The sequence below is a fragment of the Phaenicophaeus curvirostris genome, chromosome 3, assembly GCF_032191515.1.
Source record: "Phaenicophaeus curvirostris isolate KB17595 chromosome 3, BPBGC_Pcur_1.0, whole genome shotgun sequence".
NCBI lineage: Eukaryota > Metazoa > Chordata > Aves > Cuculiformes > Cuculidae > Phaenicophaeus > Phaenicophaeus curvirostris.
Window position 1 is genome coordinate 78,085,221 of NC_091394.1, and position 19,551 is coordinate 78,104,771.

Below are 19,551 nucleotides of genomic sequence, written 5' to 3' on the forward strand. Positions count from 1 at the left end.
TTTATAATAATCATTTTAGAATATAAATACCAAAACAAAGTTCATTAACTTTTTTAATTCCTTGTTTGACATATGAAAATACACCACCACCATTTTAAGAATGAACTGTAACTTTTTGTATCAAATAAATAAGACCTTTTACAAAAAAAATTCCAGGCTATTTTAATGATCATCAAACTGTGCAAGTTATTTTACATGGTGTTATGACACATTTAGAAGATTTCATAGAAAGTTCTAAGAAAGTAAACTCAAGTCTTGGCTTTAGCCTTCAGATGACACATGCAACATCTACTCCTGTGAACCTGGCTAAAGAATAGGATGCTCTGCTGTTACAGCCTTATGTCTCTCAACAAACTCCTGATGATTTAACTGTGACCTAGATGATGTGGTAAGCATTAAATATGTTGTTGTGAATAACTAAGTAAAAATAGACTACCTAAGCTTTCCATCCCTCTTTTGCTCCTCAACAGATTGGATTTCAGTATAAAAATCTATTCTCTTAGCATGCAGCTTCTAAGTAATTTTACAGTTACAAAATGGAATTTCATTGTTTCAATAAAATAATTCTCTGGGATTTAGCCTTTCAGATATATACAATCACTTTGGTATTAATTAAAAGCTAGATGTATTAAGTAGCTTGGAAGATATAGAAATAAGGTAGGTTAAATGCCTTGGCTTTCAAAAAGTGTCCTTGTGAAGTGAAAGAACAATGTCACAAGTATTTGACTGCAGTCTCCAGAACGGACAAGTGACAGCACTGATCATGCTAGCACAGCATTAGCTTCAGTGTTTTACGTATTTTCTCTCAAAAGCAACAAGTGATATACTCAAATATATTTAAAAAATGTACAGATTCTAAAGGGAAACAATAGTCATGTTTATATTACAAATTCCATTTTACATTAGTGAAATAAAATACCCAAGAAAAAGCATGTACAACATGCAGAAATCTACACTCTTCCCAGAAACTAAAAGGAAAAAAACATTTTATCTGAGACGGGGAATTTATTTCAGCTATTTAGAATTAAGTCTTGGCTTTTTTTCTCTGAACAGGTTAGAAGATTTTTCCCCAGACATCTCTCAAATTGGTAGCTCGTCTGCACCTTTTGTTAAGAATGCTAGAGGAACACACTTGAAACTAGAAAAGCATTTGGGCTTTCCCAGCTGCAAGCTTATGTGTGATAACTGCTGCAAGCCAGCAAACTATACAGCTGGTATTTTGTCTCTGAAGAACTGTGCTGTTTTCATTGGCTTGAGCAATGGGTTTTAAGGTATCTGAACACAAACAAGTTACTATGAGCTAAGCTATGGTGTGAATTTACAGAATGTGTTAACATACAGTAACTGATTGTGCACATGCTTGTAGCCTGTCTTTGCAGTTATCCTGGAGCACGAGTAAGCTGTTCTGGGCCTAGAGTACACTAACCCAGGCTAGTAAGTGCGCAGTTTTTACTCTTCTGATTTATTCATATGTCTTTACAATATTTTCTGGACCCTGGGTGGCAGAGTTAAGTCAGTGCTACATTAAATTAATTCTGCATAGTACGAAATGCACAAAACCAAGTAAACACCCTCCAAAGGCAAGAGAAGGTAATAGCCACCGAGGAGCTACATTTGCATGTTAAGCTTCCAGTAAATTTAATCTTCAACTAAATACACAGGGAAACTTTTGTAATAAAAACTAAATTCAGCCATGACAGCCCCGTGCTCTCAAAGCAAGCCAAAGCCCATGATGCAAGTCTGTCCTGGTATGGGACAAGAACTGGGTTTCATCAGACTGGCAATTATTCAAACCCAAGATGGACAGATGTTTTACAAAGCAATTTGAGTTTCCAAAGTGCACCCCACTGAGGCAGCATTCTTCTGTTGGATGAGCAATGGAATTTGGAGCATTCCAAATCCTAACATCTGACACATAACACAGAGGTGGATTCAGAAGACACTGCTGTGAACAACCACATACATACTTTCTTCATGAGACATGAGTAAAGATGTAAGAAAGTTTTGACAGACCCTAGAGTTGCTTTTATATGAGGTTTTCCACTTCTGCAGGAGTAGAATCCGTCCAACTGTTATCTTGAGACTTGTCAAAATAGATTAGTCCGTTATTCCAGGCAGGCCAGGATGTACTGAATTGCTGCACAGCTCCCTTCATCCAGTCACAGAGCTCTTATTACACAGTTGCAGACACATCTGTTTCAAGTAGACACAGCTAATTCAGAAAGGAAGGCAGCTACACAGGAACTCAGCAGAAGAGATGTTGGCAGGGTTTTACTATCTCCAGGTTCTTTCCTCAAAATACTAGATCAATTCACAGTGTCAAAAAAGAATGCCGAACTAAATCTCTCCCACATCATAAATATAAAAAAGGATAAATTATGAACGCAAGCTCGTACCTTTAATTATTTTCTTTTCTAAAACCAAGTAAAAAACGAGACACATTTTCATAAACAACAAAGGTGATACAGCAGGCAGGAGTCACTCTGATCACATTGGGGATGATTCCTTTGTAAAAGCCATGAATTCCTTCTTTCCTTTAAAGATATAGAAAAACATTTAGTTTTAATTTATGTCTGTTAATAGAAATCAGACATAAAACAAAGCCTGGCACTTTTCTTGTCACATTCTCACTGAGAGAAGTACTTCAGGTTAGGAACAACAATTTCCAAATAATTTCTTATTAGAGTGTCTGAAGAGACATAATATATCAAATCTTAATCCATTATTTCTTTCACAATAGTATTCTGTAGGTCAGCCATTTAGCCTAGGGTTTAGGCCATTTTTTTGTGGTTTACTTTTGTATGAAGTTTAAGTAGGAGGCAATTTACAATCTTTCTTTATGCCACATAAAAAGTTTAAAGTAAGTTACAGTTTCTGCAGCCTGTTCCAAAAAGCAATTACATATTTAATCTCACTGAAGCCAGCAGGGCTAGAAGGCTTAGTGGTTCTGGGTCATGTAATAGCAGGTGAGCTGAGGGTCAACATAACTAAGTAAAGCCTTTTTAAGCATTTATTTTCTGAGAATTAAAGCACCTGCCCCTCTAATTTTGATTCCACTCACCAAAAAATGAGAATCTAACTTCTTCCAATTTGAATCACAGTATTCAAGTTAGGGCTGTTAGAAAGCTTCAAAGACATTTAATCTCAGCTTTCTATTTTCTGCCTTCATAGAGACCTAGGACACCTGGAGTAATCAGTACAGTTAATATATCCTAAAAAGTGCTTGGTCATGGTTTACACTACCCTCGCTAGGACTCTAGGTTGCACTTGCTTCACGAGTGGCCCCAGAATGGGGGCCACTGTATATGTTCACATTTTATCAGAATTAATCATCCTTCCTATAGACCGCAGCACTGAGACATCAGAGCTATTTTTGCTTTGAACTGGCTTCAGTCAAAAAGGCTGTACTCCCTCTGAGCCAGGGGTGGACCTGGAATGACACAGCCTCAGGTGGCACCTTTTAATATCCCAGGAATTTCCTGACTCCACTCATGTCTCTCTGGCAATATGCCACAACCCAGAAACATTGTCTGAAACAAGATTAATATTGGTTGCATACCGCAACAGTGGCCAGCCTCAGTAACTACAGAGTTCTGTATGAAAATTATCATGCGGCCTGTGGAGCTGAGCAAAGAGGGTTTGTGAGAAGACATGTATATGTGTGCAGTATCAGTTCTCTAAATGTCCTATGGAAAGCTGGGACTAGACTACAAATGCAACAGGCCCCAGGGAAACCCAGGGACATCAGTATGAGTAGCTCTGGCTAGCTTGCTTCCTCCTTCCAGGAATTTTGGATTAGCCACTCCCGTGTATGTGGTAATTTAAAACAGTTCAAGTGAGAGGTCATTGTTTTTAGAGTGCCAAAATAACTGACTCAATGTTACTTTTTAACCTGTAAGAGAAATTCGCTGAGGAAGAGAGAAGGGAGAGAGAATAAACAACAGAAGCCTACAGGCTTGCGTTGACCCTCTCTTATTTCCTCTTTTGCCCTTAGATTATTGCTATTAGTGGCATCTTGCACAAATTACTTTTTTAGCCAACATTTTGTTTGCCCTGAGCTGCACTGGTTCTGCAATTCAGCACAGAAGCCAGTAAACAAAGTTCTGATTCTTCAAGACTCGCTGCCTGAGAAGTAAGCTTTTAATTCTGCATGCCTACCTCCACGTCCTGTGGATCACATCAAACACACCAGAATACGTATTATGCTGATCTTGAAGACGAGCTCGCACAACTTGATAGGGATATGTTGCTGATACAGCGAATATTTTGGATATAGCTGCCATCATTATGTATTCCACAGTGTTCTAAAAGCAACAAAAATCAGCAGGCTTGCCTTAAGTATGGTTTAAATTAGCCAGGTTCCCAAACCAGTACTGATTTTTAAATGTTGAACTAAAAACTTTCCCCCTTTATAACACATTTTTAAAATAACAGCATTTACTATATACAGTGCAACAAGTAATTCATTCTCATTCCTATCAAATGAAACATTTCTTCCCAAAGTAGCTCCCTTTGCCAACTTGCACCTGATCAGTTTCACTGATCAGACCACATGATCAGACCGCCACCCATGGTTCCACAAATTAAGATAGAAAAGTACTCCTCCCTCAAAAGTTTTTAAATCACATGCCAAAATAAGAAGTTGGTTTCCTTACAAGAAAACAGCACTAACCAGTTGCTTTTTACTAAACAGTGGAAAAGTATTATGTTTCTATATATTCTACATTCCAATTAATGCACCAATACTTTGTACATTTGTATTTCTGCTTATTCACATGTTACAGCACGTTTTTATTCTCAAGAATCCTACCAATTTTGTGTCTGATACTCTGTTTCTGTACTTGTTATATCTCAGTTTCAGATCCTCATATGCCATGAACTGAAGTGCTCCATGTGAAGTTCCAAACAGACCAGGCACAAATCCCTAAAAAAAGGAATAAAACAAGGTTAAACAGAAGTGCACAAAAACTATACAAACTGTCAGAGCTCAGCTCATACACACACTATTACTTTACAAACTGTGACTGCACAACTGTTACTGTGCAGTATGACTCAAAGCCAATGCTGGGTTGGTATTCTTAATGGCAGGTACCACACAAGGAGTAATTAAAGTTACTTTTCTCCAAATGACAGGCTGAAGACACCTAATGAGCGAGCAAGAAAAAACAAGTGGCCTAGGGACTCACAGAGCAAAAGCACAGCACGTATCAATCAGGATTGTAAGAATACAAATCAAGACGCAGTCTTGCGAATGTGCTGCTTAGTGCCTGCCCCTTTCCAGAGACTGGCACTAATTTGTTTAGTTCCCCCCCGAGACTGGTAAGGTAATAATGGAAGCTGGTGTCTCAGTGAGGATGGTCATCAGGGGTACAGAAAAAAACAGAGGTACATTTTTTTGTACAGAGGTACAAAAAAATTAGATTTGTACATGTGTGTGTATATATAAATGTGTACCTATGATATCTATATATATTTCTGTATAAAAACATGTGTGTGTGTGTGTATATATATATAATGATAGAATCAATGAAGTTGGAAAAGACCCTTAACGTTATCAAGTCCAACTGTAAACCTAACACTGCTAAGTCCACCACTAAACCATGTCCGTAAGTGCCACACCTACAAGCCTTTCAAATACCTCCAGGAATGGTGACTCAACCACTCCCCTGGGCAGTCTGTTCACAGCCCTTCTGGTGGAGAAATTTTTCCTAACATCCAATCTAAACCTCCGCTGGTGCAGCTTAAGGCCATTTTCTCTTGTCCTATCACTCGTCACTTGGGAGAAGATACCAAAACTCACCTTGCTACAATCTCTTTTCAGGTAGTTGCAGAGCGCGATAAGGTTTCTCCTTAGCCTCCTTTTTTCTAGGCTAAACAATCCCAGTTCCCTCAGCCACTCCACAGGGGTCTTGTTCTCCAGGATCTTTCACCAGCTTCATTGCCCTTTAGTGTCTTTCACATGTGCACACACACTTGCACAGTGTAAAGATCAACAGAAGAGATGGAAAGCTAACTTATACAAAGACCTGTGGATCATTTACATTAAGGAAATATATCTGAGATTCAACTGATTTTGAGTGAATTCCTCACTCTGCTCAGAGAACATCCTGATGTAGCCTGGCAAAGATGACTAAAGGTATAACAAAGCAGTCTGGGAAATGTTCCCCATTTTTAAGATGCAGTAATGGACAGCAAGTGTATAACATGAAAATATACAGAAACCTTTTCTTTAAAAAACTTGAAAGGATGGAGGAAAACAAAATCTGAAGTAACATTTTCTGAAGTACCCCTACAAGACAATAGCTCAGTTGAAAATGAGCTCACAGCACTGAGAAGCACTAATTCTCTTTCTAAAGAGCAGGTCACTTATGCTGCGAAAATACAAATAAATGGGGAATTAATCATCTTGGCCAGAAACAACATAAAGGAACCAAAAGCTTGCAGAAAACTTGAAAAGGTGCAATTACAATGGAGTAAGTGATCAAAATGTGAGTAAAAGGACTCAAAGAATGAAAATTCCCATAAAAATACTGGTGTAGAACAGTTTTATCTTACTTTCCATGATTCATCCAGGTAAGACAGAGGAACTAAAAGACGTTTCCAGACACAAAACTCTGCATTAGAATAAATTGGAAGTCCACAATGTTGCATAAAGACTTCAATATACTACTAAAAGCCTGGAGAAGGAAAATAGTGAAGGGATCCTGGTAGGAGTCTGCTAGAAGAGCGTAAGAGGACAAAAATTACACATTACTTCATAAACTCCTAACCTGCAGAAAAAAAAACAACTAAAACAACAGTAGGCATAAAAATTGCACAGATTCTGCCACTTCGGAGGTTAGCTCTCTGCATGCTACAGTTTTCTTAAGTTTACAGTATTGCACCCATTCAGCAAGTGATTTTCAGTCTCTCTTTGATAAATGAGGATGAATTTCTTGTCACGGTATAAAATAATGGTTATCACCTAATAATCGGTGACCATGAACTGCCAAAATGCATTAAGGGCTAGCTAAAGTCCCAGAAAAATGGAAGAGTATGAAATTTGTGTATAGTGATAGCAGGGAAAAGTCTTCACAAACATTCATTCATGATTAGACAGTAAAACCGTTAAAAGACACAAGAAATAATTGCTTACTGCTTGGAAAGATTTGGAATGATACGTATATTTCATAGGAGAATGACGTAATATTTTCCCTACCAACAAAAGAAGAACGTTAAGCAACATTTATGACTGCTAAACTCTTAAATTTAAGCCAGTAGATTTGGATAACTTGCACCCAGGAGTCCTAAAGCATCTACTGATGACACTTGCTAAATGAGTACCAGTGTGCTGTAAGTCTTGTGCTAATGGGGGAAGCTTCCAAAGACTGAAGGACTTTTTATGTTGGGCCAATATTAAAAAAGGCAAGAAGGGAGTGAGGCAACTGTCGGCCAATGAACCTCAGAGCTGACACAGGCTTCTATTAATCATACAAAACAATGTGTTCTTATGGAAAAATGTTTCAAAGCAAAACTGATTCCATCACACGAAATATCTTGGCTGAGGAAGTTTTTGAAAGATATTCCTCTCTATATTCTTCTTACATTTTCACACAAAAATCTTTCTTGCCACAAAATTTGATAGATTTTCATATTTGTTTTTCATCGACAACAGACTACGGAGATGGATTTAAAAATAATTTCACGTTATGCACTTCTTGTTATCTTTACTTTAATATTTAAAACATATGTTTAGAAGATTTTTGTCATGAGGGCTTGACATGGTTGCTCAAAGTCCTGTCTGAATTCTGATTTGGAGCGTTAGAACAATAGACAGATATATAATTAGAAATTTAAGTTCTAAAGCATACAATTCTGAACAGCAGACAGTGGGAAAAAAATTGTATTTTAAAGTTGGCTTAAGCAGCTGTAAGTGCCAAAGATCCAGAACAAGAGAAAAATGTCCCATTGATTAGTGTTTCAAAGGCTGCCCATTGCAACAAAAAGGAACATAGGCGAGTGTTCAGAGTGGAAAGACTATGCTTCTTAATAAAATAGGGAACAAGGTTTATTTGGTAATGTAATGTGCTACTCACATCGATGCCTGAAGCAGGTTGAGATTGCTCACACCAGCGCAGCCTCTGATACCTGTTTTGAAAGAATGCAGCAGATTCCTCTTGTAATCTCTTTAGTGTTGGCACACTGAGGATCCAAATGAAGACAAAGACCACTAGTATCAGTGTGCCCTGCTCTGACAACTTGTGCAGAAAGACATTGGAAGTGCACCATTTTCTCCTTATCCATCCTGATGGATTCATGGTGAAAAATGATACCATCTTTTATGTGGAAGTTACTTACACTTCTACTTCTGTCTATCTGTAGAACCTAGGACTAAAAATCAAGATGGCCCAATCTCAATGGATTTTGCTATATTCAAGTACAAAGACATAGAATTCACTTAGCTTGTAAGCTTTACATTCAGAAGGATGAAAATAAGTGAAAGCATGGCAAAATAGTGCGCTAAGTGCCTTAGACATTAATGGATTGGAAAAAATACTTTATCCTCAGAGTATAGAGTCTCACCTACCAAAGATGAAATGAAGATTATATATATTGATACAATAATACAATATATCAAATATATAATAATTAATATAATAATAATATTAGGAGATATTAATAGATTTATATCTATGTACTCTACTTGCTACTGAGCACACATTACTGCCAGGATTTTTGTTGTTGTTTTTGTTAGCTTTGTTTCAGATGAACTACACTTTAATGAACGAGTCATACCCCATAGAACTAATGCAGACTGCTTTGATCCCTGTTAGAAGGATTGATGCATCTTGACATTACTAGTCTTGTGCCCCAAAGGACTGAAAGGAATTGCTCAGACCACTAACAGCATCCTGTACAACAGAGAACAAGATATAGAATTGCTTGGAAAGAAATGCCACTCTTTAGAAGACTAATCTCAAATTAATCAGGAAGAAACTACTTCCAGATTTTATTTCCAGCTTGTGGTAGTATTCTCCAAGATCTCCTTATTTGCTATAAGGAACTCTATCTAAAATTAAGATTATGAGGAAAAAGAAGACATTTGTGTACACTACAACTCCTGCAACTCAGGGCAATTAATCTTCTGCTGTTAAATTTCAAATAAGGCAAAAAAAGAAAAAAATGGGAACTCCCCCAAAAACAGAAAATGGAGGAAGGCTAAGGCATGAACAAGTTAAAGAGCCACCCGAAGAGGTGCCTTTTTCCCCAGTATGGACAAGGTTGAGAGAATCCTGACATCAAATGGAAGTTGCTCAGTATGCATAGTTATACAGGTCACTCAGGACCTATCTAGGTCACCTTCTTTGAAGATTTAAGCAAGTTACTCGTTATTTCAAAGCAAGGACCTGGTTTAGTTCCCCAATCGCAGATTAACGCTACAAAGAAGTGCCTAGTGCCAAAGGCAACAAGTGCTACACGTAGAAATTATTTGAAAAGTAACTCAATGGAAGGACACCTTAAATCCTAACAGATGCAAGAAATTAGAACTTGTCTACATGGAACAGAGAAGACATCCAGGCATGCAAATCAGAAACACTGACAATTTCAATTTAGGAGTAAGTAAGCTGCCTTGTTCCTGGTGTCAGAATTTGACATTCATTGGTATGCGGCATACTACTCTTTCAGCATAGGAAGGACTGTATTTTTCACTGCAAATAAAAGTAGCTAATGTTCAGTAATCAGGACAATTCCTAAAAGATAGTTTTCTTGTTCTATATCACTACTTGCAGGACAAGAGCTAGACTGAACTAAAACAGGCTTCTTCACACCTTCCAGGCACTGATGAATGCATCTTGATGTCATGGCCTAGAGGAAGGAGGAAGCAAAAAGTCCAAATCCAGTTGCCATCTGTTTCCCCCACATATGCAGGCCATATTTAGAAGTCTGCAAATTTTATGAATCTAGAGATGATAGATTACATACCTCAATAACTAGAAGGTAAATGAGCAATGATGAACCTGTCCATTGTGGAAGAAAAAATGAGCAACTAATTTATTCATATGTTATGTTCCACAGGGTGTCAGAAAGACAGAGATAAGGGATGAAATGGAAGAAAGCACTAATACCAAGATAGATTATCCTATTATTGCCCTTCTCATCCAAATTCTAATTTTAGGAAGACTAAAAAAAATTAAATAACAGCTTGTAGCTTACTCTCATTTCAGCATTATCACCCAATAGAAAATGGCTTAGCCATAAGGCTTACACTGTTCTTCAGTTATTTCCTGAATTTCAACAGTATAATAGCTTTCTTTCTGATTAAGCTTTTTTTGCTCAAGTTCTTCAGTGGGAAAGAAGACTCACAGAATAAAAGTAAGTGAGCTAATAGAAAAAATTACTTGCATTTTTTTTTTTTTGTGAACAAGTATGCTACTGAGTGGTGCCAGCCAGTCCTGGATTTTTTCTTATATTTTATTACCTTATATAAGCCACGTATGCCCTCTGCCTTGTATATCTTTATAAGAGCATCAAACATTCCTCTGTATTGCCTCTTTGATGGATCAACACCAGCGTTATATTGCAGCACAAGTCGAGTCTTCGTTACCCATATTGGGTTTGTAATACAGAGAGTCATGGCTCCTGAAAACAGATGGCAGTTAGACTATTATGCCAACACCGAAGTTTGCACCAGTTTATTCAGTCAAGTGTAACACAACGACAAAACTGTTTATCCTACAGAAGTACTCATATTACTTAAAACAGGCGAAGTTTATGCCAAGTGCTGTTCCCTCTCTCTGCCTACAAAGCTCACAATCAAGTCCAACCTACTCCTGCTGGGGGGTACTGGCATAGAGTATACCGCTTTTCGCATATTCCTAGCACAACTCCTTTTTCACCTCATCTTTCCACAGTTAGTAGTGTTAGGAAGACAACATAGTGTTAGTAGATAGGAAACATAAATAATTTCTTAAGGTACTCCTGATGATTCGAGTTATTATTTAGGGATAAAATTGTTCAAAATTTAATGGACACTTCGGTCACAACAAATCTACTTAATCATATTGACAGGTTAATAGAAGCAGCCATTATAGCTTTACAGGTCATTGAAAATACAGCTATAAAACAATCCGTTACTATTTTTTGCATCAAACAATACGCCTTGTATTTCAACATTAAATGAACACTCCAGCATCCTATTAAAATGACTCCTCAACTGCCTAGATCAAATACAACACAGAAGCATGTACAAGAACATGTTAGTAACAGCAGATTAAAAGTTCTTCTGATGGAAGTTGTATTTTTATTTCAGATCTTTAGTTTCTAAGAAAACTTGGACTAAAGATTTTCAAAGCCCAATGACCAATTCGCTTATTCTGTTAACTTCAGTAACCCTTCAAGGGGTTGGAACTAGATGATCTTTAAGGTCCATTCCAACCCAAACCATTCTATGACTCTCTTTTTACAGGTCTACGTGTTAAACATTTAAAGAGTTAACAAGCTGATAACAGTTATATTTTTGGACTCAATATATTACCAAATATGGAAAGCATTTACACACAATGATAAAACGGTCAAAATCTGTTTTGACAACTGCTGTTTCTGAGAAAAACTGTAAAGATCACAGTGATCCACCTGTTCATTTTAGACATCATTCATTTATTTACAGATAATAAACAACTGCATTTGTATTCGAACACTTACACCTGTAAGAAAAAGCAGCACTGACACACAAAGGCAGGGAGCAGCACATGGAAAGTCTAGAAGCAAGCATTAATCTTTGCATCTAAACTCACCAGCCTCTGCAGCTGACACTAGGTGTTCGGTTGCACTGAGACTTTCCAGCTTCCCTTCCTTCTTGTAAGCTTTGATGGCATTGTAACTGGAAAATGTAAAATGTATTTTGGTAAAGGTGAAAACACACCTATATCACTAAACCAGAATCGAAAACAACAAAGTATCTCATTTAAGACCATGGAAACCATTAGGTGGTACCCAGTCTTTGAAAACAACCTATCTTTGTTTAGTTTATTAATTAATCTCTGAGCAGTTAGCTCTGTAAAGTGAACTAAGGTAACATATAATTTAAACTGATAAAGCACTACTGTCAGGATCGATGGGACTCCATCTTGAAATAGCTATTGGATCTCAAGAATTAACTTCTAAAAGAAACCAATTAGATAGCCTCATTTTTATTGACAGCAATATAGGGATCCATCTTCTAGCTCAGAAATACACTGAAATTTCTTCTCTTGATCCAGTTTCCAGCCTTTGTGGGTCAAAAAACTGTCAATGGGAACCTGTAGCAAAGCTTGAGGACCGAAGTACAATAATAACAGAGTCTACACGACTAATAAGTGAGGTTTGTGTAGTCATACCAACTAACTATTCCCCAAAGTGTTTCAGTTCATAGGAATCAGCAGTAAGTCGGGTCACAGTTAGCTAATAAAGTAGAAAACATCAAGTATTTAAAACTGGCTTTATAAGCAGGGCCTACCAACTCACAAAATCAACAAAAGAACTGTCACTAAAATCACTAAAAACCAGTGAAATGTTTAGCTTTAGTAGAAAACTTTTACTACATTTTCCAATTCCTAACAGGTCAGTTTAGAATTTTATTTTTCATGTGGTTTTAAGCACAATGCATTGCCACCTTTAGTGGATTCTTCATGAATGATGTCACTGTCTTTCAACTGCTTTAGTATTTTCACAGCATCAAGGGAATGCACCGAACTTGACAAACTAACAGGTCTCTGACTCAAATTGCTTAAATTCTAGAACAGCAAACTTCCAGAGGGCAAACTTTGGACTGTATAGAAGGCTGGCTGATAAAGATCCTTGAGAGGCAGTCCTAAAGGCAATGGAGCCCAAGAGGGCTGGACACTCCTCAATAAAGAAATCTTCACGGCACAAGAGTAGGCCATGCCCATGTGCTGAAAAATGAACCAGCAGGTAAGAAAACTGGTTTGGCTGAGTTGAAAGCTCTGGATAGATCTCGGGGAAAAAAAGAGGAAAGTATATGAGCTCTGGAAGAAGGGGTAGGCATCTCAGGAGGGCTACAAGGATTAGGTGAGATCATGCAGAGAGCAAATCAGAAGGGCTAAAGCCCAACTAGATCTTGAATTCGCCAATTCTGTGAAAGATAATAAAAAGTGTTTCTACAAATATGTTAACAACAAAAGGAGGGCCAAGGAGAATCTCCATCCATTACTGGACCCAGAGGGAACAATAGTGACAAATGATAAAGATAAAGCTGAGGTACTTAATGTCTTCTTTGCCTCAGTTTTTAATAGTAAAGTAAGATGGTCTCTGGGTACTCAGCCTCCTGAGCCAGAAGAGAGGGATGGGGAACAGAACAAAGCTCCAATGATCCAACAGGAAATGGTTAGAGACCTGCTCAGCCGATTAGACATTCACAAGTCTATGGAGCCAGATGGGATCCACCCAAGGGTATTAAGGGAGCCGGTGGAGGTGCTCACCAATCCCCTTTCCAACATCTACCAGCAGTCCTGGCTGACTGGGGCAGTTCCATTGGACTGGAGGTTGGCAAATGTTATGCTCATTTACAAGAAGGGTGGGAGGGAAGATCCAGGCAACTGCAGGCCTGTCAGTCTGACCTCAGTGCCGGAGAAGGTCATAGAGCTTGAGTGCTAGCACAGATCATACACAAGACAACCAGGGGATCAAGCCCAGTCAACATGGGTTTATGAAAGGCAGGTCCTGCCAAGCTAACCTGATCTCCTTCTATGACAAAGTTACGTGCTTAATGGATGAGGGAAAAGCTGTGGATAAAGTCTACCTGGGCTTTAGTAAAGTCTTTCACACCATTCCTCACAATACTCTGCTTGAGAAACTGGCTGCCATTGGCCTTGACAGGCATACCCTCTGCTGGGTTAAAAACTGGCTGGATGGCTGGACCCAAAGAATGGTGATAAAGAGTTAAATTCACTTGGAGGCTGGTCACAAGAGGTGTTCCCAAGGGCTAGTGTTAGGTCCAGTTCTGTTCAATACCTTTATCAATGACACTAAGCTGGGCAGAAGGGTTGATCTGCTTGAGGGTAGGGATCTGAACAGGCTGGACTGATGGGCTGAGACCAACTATATGAGGTTCAACAAGGCTGAGTGCTGAGTCCCGCATTTGGGACACAACCACCCCATGCAGCGCTACAGGCTTGGGGGAAGGGTGGCTGGAAAGCTGCCTGGCAGAAAAGGATCATCTGGGGATGCTGGTTGATAGCCAACAGAATATGAGTCAGCAGTGTGCCCAGGTGGCCAATGAGGCCAATACCCATATCAGAAACAGTGTGGCCAGCAGGACCAGAGAAGTGATTGTGTGCCTGTACTCGGCATTGGTGAGGCTGCACCTTGAATACTGTATTCAGTTTTGGGGCCCTCACAACAAGAAACACATTGAGGTGATTAAACGCATACAGAGAAGAGTAACGAAGCTGGTGAAGGGGCTGGAGAACAAGTCTTATGAGGAGTGACTGAGGGAATTGGGATTGTTTAGCCTTGAGAAGAGGAGGCTGAGGGGAGACCTTATTATTCTCTACAACTACCTGAAAGGAGGTTGTAGAGAGGAAGGAGCTGGCCTCTTCTCCCAAGTGACAGGGGATAGGACGAGAGGGAACGGCCTCAAGTTGCATCAGGAGAGGTTCAGATTAGAAATCAGGAAAAATTTCTTCACTGAAAGGGTTACCAGGCACTAGAACAGGCTGCCCAGGGAGGTCGTTGAGTCACCATCCCTGGAGGTAAAGACAGGCAGACGAAGTATTCAGGGATATGATTTAGAAGTGGACAGGTATGGTTGGACCCGATGATCTCAAAGGTCTTTCCAAACAAGTGATTCTCTGATTCTGTAATAAAAGGTAACAGACTTGGACTTATGAAAAGAATCACAACTTTAGAAGCCACTTAGCACATTTATATACCCTCCAAAGAACATGCAGTGTATATCCAAACATCACATTGCACAAGACAGGACACATTTTACAGTTCTACTTACAAGAAAAAGTAAAGTCCCCAGGAAGCCCCTGCTCCAAACATGTTTGGAGTTACCCCTTGATATAAGCCTCGTAGTCCTTCATGCTTCCAGACAGTGGTCATACAGTGGAGAATCCCATTGTATTTTGGTCTCAGCTCCAATCCATCACTTACTATGAAAGAAGGAAAACATACTGAAAAACATTTCAGGAGGCACAAAGTTCACAGCCTACAAAGCAAGCTGCAAATCAACATGAAACCTAATGGATAAGTATCCTTTTAAAAGCATTCAGAAGTTGGGGTTTACAGCTTCCCAAGTCTAGAGTTAAAGACCTTTAAAGTTAAAAAAATGAAAAATAACTTTTAAGCTCTACAAGAGGAAGATTTCCATCAATCTGACAAGGCTAAGTAAACGCATTGGTGTTCTTTCCAGTGAGCTGCAGCTATGAATTCAAGATTTTTTCTTCCTTTTTTTTTTTAGCACTCCAGCAATTTTGCATCATATTTCAAATGATACGCGTGGGGCCTCTGACAACACATTTCTATAAGAAGTTTAGACATGCCAAATAACAACTCTAAAATTCAGTCTTCCTCTTTAGAATGTTCTATAAAGATCTGAATACTTTTAATGGGTCATGTCTTATTGATTCTAGAGTCAGTTTTTACCAGAACATGCAATGATTTGGAACCAAATTTCGTAAAAAGCCATGAGTGCTGGTGAGTCAAACAAACACTGATAGATGGAAATCAGGAATAAAACTGAAACCATTGTATGGAATCATAAAGTAATACAGGATGGTGGTACCCTCCTGAGGTCATCTAATCTGCCCCCCCGCTCAAAAGCTCTAATTAGGTCAGGTTATGCAGGGATACGGCCAGTGGGTTCCTGGACATTTCCAAGACTGAAGAGATGACAGCCTCTCTGAGTAACTGCTTCCAGCATTTCACCACTCTCATGGTAACAAACCTTTTTCCTAATAAATAACTGGAATTTTCCATTTGCCACTTGTGCCTGTTCCCTCCTGCCCTACCACTATTCACCTCCAAGATGAACCTAGCTCCACCTTCCCCATGTCCTCCAACCACACAGCCATAGACTGCAACTACATCCTGCCTCAGCCTTCACTTTGTGAGGCTAAACTGATCCTGTTCTGCCAGCCTGTGCTCCAGCCCCTTCACAATTCTGGCTTCCACTGCACTCACCACAGTATGTCAACATCTTCCTTGTACTGGTGAGCCCCACACTAGACACAGTACTTCAGGTGTGGTCTTACAAGTGGGAAACAGAGAGAAAAGGAGCTATTCTGCTAGCTCCACTCCTCCTAACTTAGCACAGGATATGCCCCCACCAGGATATGCAGGGAAGTGTTTAAATCCAAATTTGCAAAAAGTCTGTTTGGAAATGTACTGCTGTAAATTCATTCAATCTCATTCTTCACCATGAGAGTGGTGACTTCATGAGAGTGGTGAGACACTGGAACAGGTTGTCAAGGGATGGTGTGGCTGCCCCATCCCTGGAGGTGTTCAAGGCCAGGTTGGATGGGGCCTTGGGCAGCCTGATCTAGTGGGAGGTGTCACTGCCTATCGCAGGGGCTTGGAACTAGATGATCTTTAAGATCCCTTCCAAACCAAACTATTCTATTATTCTATGAAATTTTGCAAAACCTCTCTGGGATACTTCACTATTTGTTTTTGAGATCTTAAACACCCATGTATCCATTTAAGGTAACAATCTAAAGATAGAGCAAGATGTTTTAACCTCCATAAAAGAGAATAAGATAAAAGGGTGACATGTTTCTCACAGTAACAGCAAAATTTATAGGGAGAAGCTGACACGCTTCCCTGCGGAACAACAAACAAGCCAGGGTTCTCTGTAAAACAATGCTGCTACTGTTAATAACCAGGTTCATTGCAAAACTATTGTTATAGAATCACAGAACCACTAGACTGGAAAGGACCCACTGAATCATCGAGTCCACCTAGCCCTATTAATCACTAAACCATGCCCCTTAGCACCTCATCCACCCATCCTTTAAACATCTCCAGGGAAAGTGACTCAACTACCTCCCTGGGCAGCCTGTTCCAGTGCCCAATGACCCTTTCCATGAAGAATTTTTTTCCTGATGTCCAGCCTGAACCTCCCCTGGCAGAGCTTGAGGCCATTCCCCCTTGTCCTGTTCCCTGTCACTTGGGAGAAGAGGCCAGCACCCTCCTCTCTACAACCTTCTCTCAGGTAGTTGTAGAGAGCAATGAGGTCTCCCCTCAGCCTCCTCTTCTCCAGGCTAAACAACCCCAGCTCTCTCAGCCGCTCCTCATAAGACTTGTTCTCCAGCCCCTTCACCAGCTTTGTTGCTCTTCTCTGGACTCGCTCCAGAGCCTCAACATCCTTCTTATGGTGAGGGGCCCAGAACTGAACACAGGATTCAAGGAGCGGTCTCACCAGTGCTGAGTACAGAGGGAGAATAACCTCCCTGGACCTGCTGGTCACACCATTTCTGATCCAAGCCAAGATGCCATTGGCCTTCTTGGCCACCTGGGCACACTGCTGGCTCATGTTCAGCTGGCCATCAATCGACACCCCCAGGTCTTTTTCCTCCAGGCAGCTTTCTAGACAGACTTCTCCTAGTCTGTAGCACTGCATAGGGTTGTTGTGCCCCAAGTGCAGGACCTGGCACTTGGCCTTGTTAAACCTCATGCCATTTGACTCTGCCCAGTGGTCCAGCCTGTTCAGACCCCTTTGCAGAGCCTCCCTACCCTCCAGCAGATCCAAACTTCCACCCAGCTTAGTGTGATCCACAGACTTGCTAAGGGTGCACTCAATGCCTTGGAGTGTTGAAAATCTTTGGGCATACAGGTGACCTTTGAACGCTGGCTTCAGCCCATCTGCCTGTTGAAAACTACCCTGCCACCACGTCCTATGGCATCAGCGGAAAAGGAAAGAGAGGGAAAAGCCTGGTTAGCTCTCTCACCTGCCTGACTCCAGCCTATGACACAGCATCCACACACAGTCCATACAAGCGACAGGAAGATTAGAAAAAAATTCTTCATGGAAAGGGCCACTGGGCACTGGAACAAGCTGCCCGGGGAGGTGGTTGAGTCACCTGCCCTGGAGGTGTTTAAAGGACGAGTGGATGAGGTGCTGAGGAACATTGTTTAGTGTTTGATAGGAACGGTTGGACTCAATGATCTACTGGGTCTTTTCCAACCTGGTGATTCTATCATAGAATCACAGAATAACCAGGTTGGAAGAGACCCACCGGATCATCAAGTCCAACCATTCCTATCAAACACTAAACCATGTCCCTCAGCACCTCGTCCATCTGTGCCTTAAACACCTCCAGGGAAGGGGACTCAACCACCTCCCTGGGCAGCCTGTTCCAGTGCCCAATGACCCTTTCTGTGAACAATTTTTTCCTAACGTCCATGATTCTATAAAGATCAGGGAGAAGGCAAAGGAACCCGAGACGGTCCCTTCTCGCTGCTGCAGGCCACGGGGAACCCAGCCAGTGCCCCGCGCCCCGGCAGCGGCACAGGGAGAGGCAGGAACGTGCGGGGCCGGGCGAGAGGGGGACAGGGCGGGGGAGAAGGTGCCCGGCCCCGAGCTCCGCAGCCGGGGGAGCCGCTCCCGCCCCGTCCCGTCCCCGTCCCCGCTCAGGCCTGACCTGCGAAGCGGATCTTGACCAGGTCGAGCGGGTGCAGCACCAGCGTGGACACGACGCCGCCGCTCAGTCCCGCCGCCAGGTTCTCCGGCTGCACGTGGCGCAGGACGGAGCGCCAGGGCGGCTCGCGCACCGCGCGCGCGGGGCCCTGCGCGCTCATGGCCGCCGGGAGCGGGCGGGGGGCGCGCGCGTTGGGGGGGGGGGGGCGGCGGAGGTGGGGGGAGGCGCGCGTGAGGAGGGGGCGCGCTCCCTCTCCGCCCGCGTGCCCACAGCCCCCAGCGGCGCCGCGCGGAGCTGGGTCTCGCGAGAACAGCGCGCCGGGGCGCTTCCGGTCACGTGGGGGCGCGCGGCGGCGTGCGCCGAGCCGAGCCGGGATGCGGGTGAAGGTGCTGAGCCGCAACCCCGATGACTATGTCCGCGACACCAAGCTGGACCTGCAGCGCGGTGAGCCCCGCGTCCCGAGCCCGGGGTTGGCGGGGGTAAGGTGGCGGGGGCGGCCCGGCCCGCTGTGAGGCGCCGGCGGGGCCTTGGGGCGCTGAGCGGGGGCCCGGGCCTTCCCACCGGCCTTGTCTGGAGGCGTCGGACCCGGGCATGGACCTGGCGTGCGGAGTCAGGGTGTCCGTTCCCGTCCTGGTGCTCCGATGTTGCTCTTAGTATCAGCTGGTAGCTTTTTGTAGTTATTACTGTTTCTTTCCAGGTACAGCTCATCCCCGTTCTGGCGTATCCCTTACTAAAACTGGCGAGAATCCTGTAGATTTCACCCGTTTTTAGTTGCAGCAGCTGCAGCCTGGTGGATGTGATGAGCTGGAGCACCTCCCATACGAGGACAGGCTGAGAGAGTTGGGATTGTTCGTTCTGGAGAAGAGAAGGCTCTGAGGAGACGTTATAGCAGCCTTCCAGTACTTATAGGGGCTGCAGGAAAGCTGTGGAG

At 41.9% G+C, this 19,551-nt stretch overlaps 2 protein-coding genes across 2 annotated transcripts in view; one reads left to right on the forward strand and one right to left on the reverse strand.

Annotated features, from left to right (window-relative positions):
• Positions 1 to 39: 39 nt before the first annotated feature.
• On the reverse strand, positions 40 to 18,795 carry SLC25A32 (solute carrier family 25 member 32; the record flags this gene model as incomplete). Its single annotated transcript, XM_069853182.1, has 7 exons — positions 40 to 2,534; positions 4,159 to 4,304; positions 4,811 to 4,924; positions 10,460 to 10,620; positions 11,775 to 11,860; positions 14,984 to 15,134; positions 18,624 to 18,795. Coding segments are annotated over 7 exons (966 nt in total), but the record flags the coding sequence as incomplete, so codon positions are not given.
• A 161-nt stretch (positions 18,796 to 18,956) lies between these two features.
• Positions 18,957 to 19,551, forward strand: part of DCAF13 (DDB1 and CUL4 associated factor 13) — a 30,303-nt gene continuing 29,708 nt past the window's right edge. Inside the window, exon 1 of the mRNA XM_069854530.1 lies at positions 18,957 to 19,064. Coding sequence (XP_069710631.1) covers positions 18,995 to 19,064 — 70 coding nt within the window. The 5' untranslated portion in view covers positions 18,957 to 18,994. The remainder of the gene's footprint in view (positions 19,065 to 19,551) is intronic.